This window comes from Sinocyclocheilus rhinocerous, unplaced genomic scaffold, assembly GCF_001515625.1.
Source record: "Sinocyclocheilus rhinocerous isolate Xijiao unplaced genomic scaffold, SAMN03320098_v1.1 scaffold26133, whole genome shotgun sequence".
NCBI classification, from domain to species: Eukaryota; Metazoa; Chordata; class Actinopteri; order Cypriniformes; family Cyprinidae; genus Sinocyclocheilus; species Sinocyclocheilus rhinocerous.
Genome location: NW_015656941.1, coordinates 11,618 through 16,392, shown reverse-complemented (window position 1 = coordinate 16,392; position 4,775 = coordinate 11,618). Strand labels below are relative to the sequence as shown.

Here is a 4,775-nt window from a genome sequence, read left to right as displayed (position 1 = left end):
ACCTCTGAATACTTAAAATTAGAACAACATTAAGAAAAAAATCTGTGTATGTATGTACATGTTGTAAAAAAAATTTTTTTTTAAGTTATCCTGTGTATAAATAGGAATAACCCACACAATTAATAATGAATGATACCATATATGTTATGTATAATAGATGTATAGCAAAGTTAAGGCAAGTCATTTTACTCAGTAGCCATCTTTGAAACGCCTCTTTGCACTCTCAGCTGCAGTGATGCAATAACATTACCAATGACTGGCTCTTTTATTTAGAAGGTGGGACTATTCCACTAGAGTGCACCATCTTTGTGTATTTAAAGCCTTTGATATATATTAGCGGATATTTACAGTATAGAATGACTGCAAAAGTCTGACCTCACGCGTGACCCTTTTTCTTCACTCAAGCTCACAGACAAATCTAGGATGCTGCATGAGTCTCTGACTGGTATCATATTTATATGTTTAAACTCTCGAAATCTCTGTATAAATCTCTTTCAGCCCTGGCCACTTCTATATATTCATTTAGTTCCTCTCTTGTTTCTTGAATTTCCTTTAAGACATTGCACAGATCTGTATGTGTTTTCCTCATTTCAGCAATGGACTTTAGTACATTTGAATTGACCTTTTTTGGATCATCTACTTTCCCACGTCTCATCTGGTGAATGTCTATGGAGTCTTTCACTATGAAGACGGTGTCAACAATGACTAGGATTCCACTCAACACTCCTGTGACTGCAGCTGTTGCTGCTGCTGCAGCCCGTCCTACTCTGGCAGTTTGAGCAGCAATCCTGCCAACATTTGCCAGCAGACCTAGATTCATGAGTTCTTTGGCACACATTAGTTTTCTTTTCTCTACACTGCATGACATTTGCACATTGTTAGAGGAGTCACTGACAAAATCCCTGAATTTTTGGATTACTCTCAGTACCCTTCTCACTGTATTCAGTGAATCGAGAATCGGTGTCACATCTGTAAAGTTCTTCTGAATTTTTTCAATGTTCTCACGGAGTGATTTTTGTTTGACTGTATTGGTAATGCTGGAAGCAGCACCTGTTACACCACCTGCAACTCCAACTCCAACACCAACACCTGTAACTATCAGAGATGCGCCAAGAGTGAACGGAGCCAAAATCGCACCAACCACTGCAGTGATTCCTCCAGCTGCTCCAATCACTGAACCTGACAGAGTGCCTGCTGTGCATTTATGATGCACCTCCTCTAGTGAATCTGTTGTTTTTCCCCACTCTGTAACTAAGGCCATAAATTGATCATAGTGCTTATTGTAGTTCTCATCAAAGATCTTTAACGACATCATGAACCTTCGTTCCAGTGCTTCTGGAAGTCTCTTGTTTCTGTTTAAAGTATCTTTTAGGAATGGTTTTGCTAAAATGTCATCAACTGAAGGTCTGGTTGTAGGGTCACATCTGAGCATGTCTTTGATTAATTCCTGTAGCTCCGGTGAATACATATTTGTGAATTGAAGGGGGTATCCTATATCGTGGGAGGCTTGTTGAAAGCGACGTTTTTTAACATCTGACTGTGCAGGAAAATGAAGAAAAAAACAATATAAGGAAAATCTGGTTAACCCTGAGATCCAAGATCATGAAACACTTTGAAGGTGCTATATACAATTTTAACTTTTTTTTTCTATTTGCTATGTGTAATTACATTCCTAGCAGGGAGTCGAGTGACATTTTCCATTGCGTCTTTCAGTAGTTGGGACAGCTGGACATGTTTGATATTGTATTTCATGTTATTATTGCATGCTGTTGTATGATTGAATATTATTAAAAAAATGTAACAAACAATAAAAAGTAAATGTAATAATATTCCAAAGCACACGTTTGTAACCGTCAAGAGATGCAGTGCTTCTGTGTGACATCTAGTGGCTTAAAACCCGTATATAGCACCTTCAAAAAAGTTTTTCTTTTTAAGTTTGTTAATATTTCATGTATAAGGTAGTATGAACCAACAATGCACAATCATTTTTTACAGATTTTGTAAATCCTAGTTAATGTTCCATAGAAAAAAGTAATATATTTAAAATACATTTATTTTATACTAACTATAATTCAAATCTATTCATATATTTTCTGACATATCGCTTGAGAAAATTACAATTCAACTTTATTTGGAGGACTACTTGTGCACAATGCAACGATTTGTCCATCACGGACTGCATGATCTCTCCACTTCGTGTGGAATTAATTTTTTTCTGCGACTAAGTGACTATTAGGGGGCAGCCCTAATTTTTTAGTATACTTAGCATGAAATAAATGTATTTCAAATACATTTGAGTATATTTTTCACTAGGGTTAATGGGGTGTCATTTTGGACTCCACTGACTGACTTTCATTTTGTGGACAAAAACAATTCTTTAAAATATCTTCTGAAGAATTCAGTATCTTGTTCCTCAGATGAAGGGAAGTGATACAGATTTTAAGCAACTTGAGGGTGAGAAAATGTCAACAGAATTTACATTTGTTGGCGAACTGTCCCTTGTGCTGCCTCTCAGAGAAACTTGATTCACACTAAAAGATTATGCCAAAACACTAGATCATGAGTTGTTCATGTGTAATGAACACAGTGTTTCACTCTGAAACAGCCCACACATATGTTTAATGAATCACAGCCTTCCTGATGTTAACATGGCATATAGCAATATACATTTTACTGCAATTTAAAGTTTATTTTTATTTTGATGCATCATAATGTAACCCTATACTGAATCTGTGTGAAGGTAAAACAGTCATTGAAAAGGTTTTGCTATGCAGAAATGTTTGTATTTTTTTTGTAATTTGCATTATTTAATGGAGTGTTTTTTGAGAAGGAAGAAAAAAATTAAAACTCACCCACACATCCAGCATGCAGAGATCATAGAGCACCCATCCCAGTGAACAAATATCACTACAAAATAATAAATAAATAAATAAAATAAAAATGCACATAAAGGATAAATTAAAGTTCATTGTTTAGACAGCTAAAGTAATGACCAAAATGCATACCTTTTGGAAGTATATAAGTTCTGATAAACTTCTGGGCTCTGATAGAGCTCTGCACCTCTAAATGAGCATGTATAAGAATCTGCTCTGAAATAGAAAAATCAATGTAAACTCAAACTGATAAAACAACTTCTTCTTCTTGAGTCTATGGGAGTCCATAGAACTGCCTGTGGAAAAGTTATAAAATTTGGCATGCAGATAGAAGATAGTTTCAACACAGTTTGCCGTCTCTAACTCAAACAGCTTTGAGTTATAAATTGTAGAAGCAAAATTTTTTTTTTCTCCAATTCCTTGGCTCATGCTGAGTTGAATGCATACCAAAATTTTAATTTCTACTTTTCGAACTTGTCCTAGACCGTTTGTTTGATTTTCACCAAAATTGGCTCAGATCATCAAGACTATGCTGGCAAAAAGTTATGGAATTCAAGTTATTAGTCAAAACACGCAAACAAATTTGATGAAGTGCATGTCAAAATGGATGTGAGGCAAAGCTTTAACGTATTGTATCTCTGCAAAGCATACTGAAGCCAAACTTTAAATGTGTCATTGTCACCTCACACCGACCACACCACATCAATTTGGTAATGTGACATAAAGGGATATACCCTTAAATCCTATTACTAGTTATTGTATTTATGATTTTCAGCCGTTTTGACATTTAAAAAAAAAAATGTCTTTAATTACTCATTGCTGAAGTAAGTCTGATGTTCCCTGCCATTCTTAGCTCTTTACTTTGCCTCTGTTGCGCTAGGCCCCTTAATTACTGCTTGCCGCTATATTGTATACCTATAATTATCACATACACACTTCATGAAATCTGATAATTAGAATTGGATTAGTTATTACAAACAAAATTAAATTAGATTTTCCCAAGTATTTTAGTCCAGCGTGTCCAGAATTTTAATGTCCAAGAATGTTAATGTATGTTTATGACTATTAGTTTTTTGTTTGTTTTGCTTTGTTTACCTTTTCTGCACTTTTGAGTATCCGAAATCCCCTAGATTGATGTAGCCATCTTCAGTCAGAAAAATATTCTACAATGACAACAGAAATCTCATCAATTATACACATTTGATTTGATGATAAATGTTTTAATGAGTTTTATCAGTGTCTACCTGAGGTTTGATATCTCTGTGAAGAACATTCCTCCTCTCATCATGAATATACTGCAGTGCCAGACAAATCTGAACAAACCAGTCAAGAATCTGCACACAGATGATACACATGGAGAAAGAAGAAAGCATCACTTTATACTCCTAAAAAGACGTAGTAAGACCTTATGGGGTTAGTCCATATGTGTAAATTCCACAGGGCACTGGAAAGGGCAGCAGTGTTGTCGAAAGTGAAAGGTGCAAGACAAATGATGATTAAATGTGGAGGCAGTCAAATGTAAATTTATGGTTTTGTTATATGTGTCACATTTAAGAACATGTCTCTCAAATGTGTGGACTAAAATATACGTTACAATTACTTTCATTAATAAATCATTAATTAATACATATATTCACATATCTAGAAATATGAGATAATGTGCTAGTTAATGTTAACTAATTAACTTATGAAGTATTACCAAATGATCAACAGATCATTTGGTAATTAAATGACATTAAACTTTTAGTTCACATGATCATGAATTTTTTTTTAAATCTTGATTTTGACAGATGGTTTACAATGATTAAATGCTTCAATTATAAATCATTAACAAACATTATATAATGCTTAACGGATCATTAGTTAATGTTTACAAATGTCATTAGACCATAGGCGTAATTT

The 4,775-nt window shown here is 34.4% G+C and overlaps 1 protein-coding gene across 1 annotated transcript in view; it reads right to left on the bottom strand.

Annotated features, from left to right (window-relative positions):
• Positions 1-341: 341 nt before the first annotated feature.
• The window catches only part of LOC107720835 (serine/threonine-protein kinase SULU-like), a 13,825-nt gene continuing 9,391 nt past the window's right edge, over positions 342-4,775 (bottom strand). Inside the window, exons 2-6 of the mRNA XM_016528670.1 lie at positions 4,118-4,207; positions 3,969-4,036; positions 3,006-3,089; positions 2,853-2,907; positions 342-1,537 (exon numbers count right to left, since the gene is read on the bottom strand). Of these exons, the coding sequence (XP_016384156.1) occupies positions 455-1,537; positions 2,853-2,907; positions 3,006-3,089; positions 3,969-4,036; positions 4,118-4,207 (1,380 nt within the window). The 3' untranslated portion in view covers positions 342-454. The remainder of the gene's footprint in view (positions 1,538-2,852; positions 2,908-3,005; positions 3,090-3,968; positions 4,037-4,117; positions 4,208-4,775) is intronic.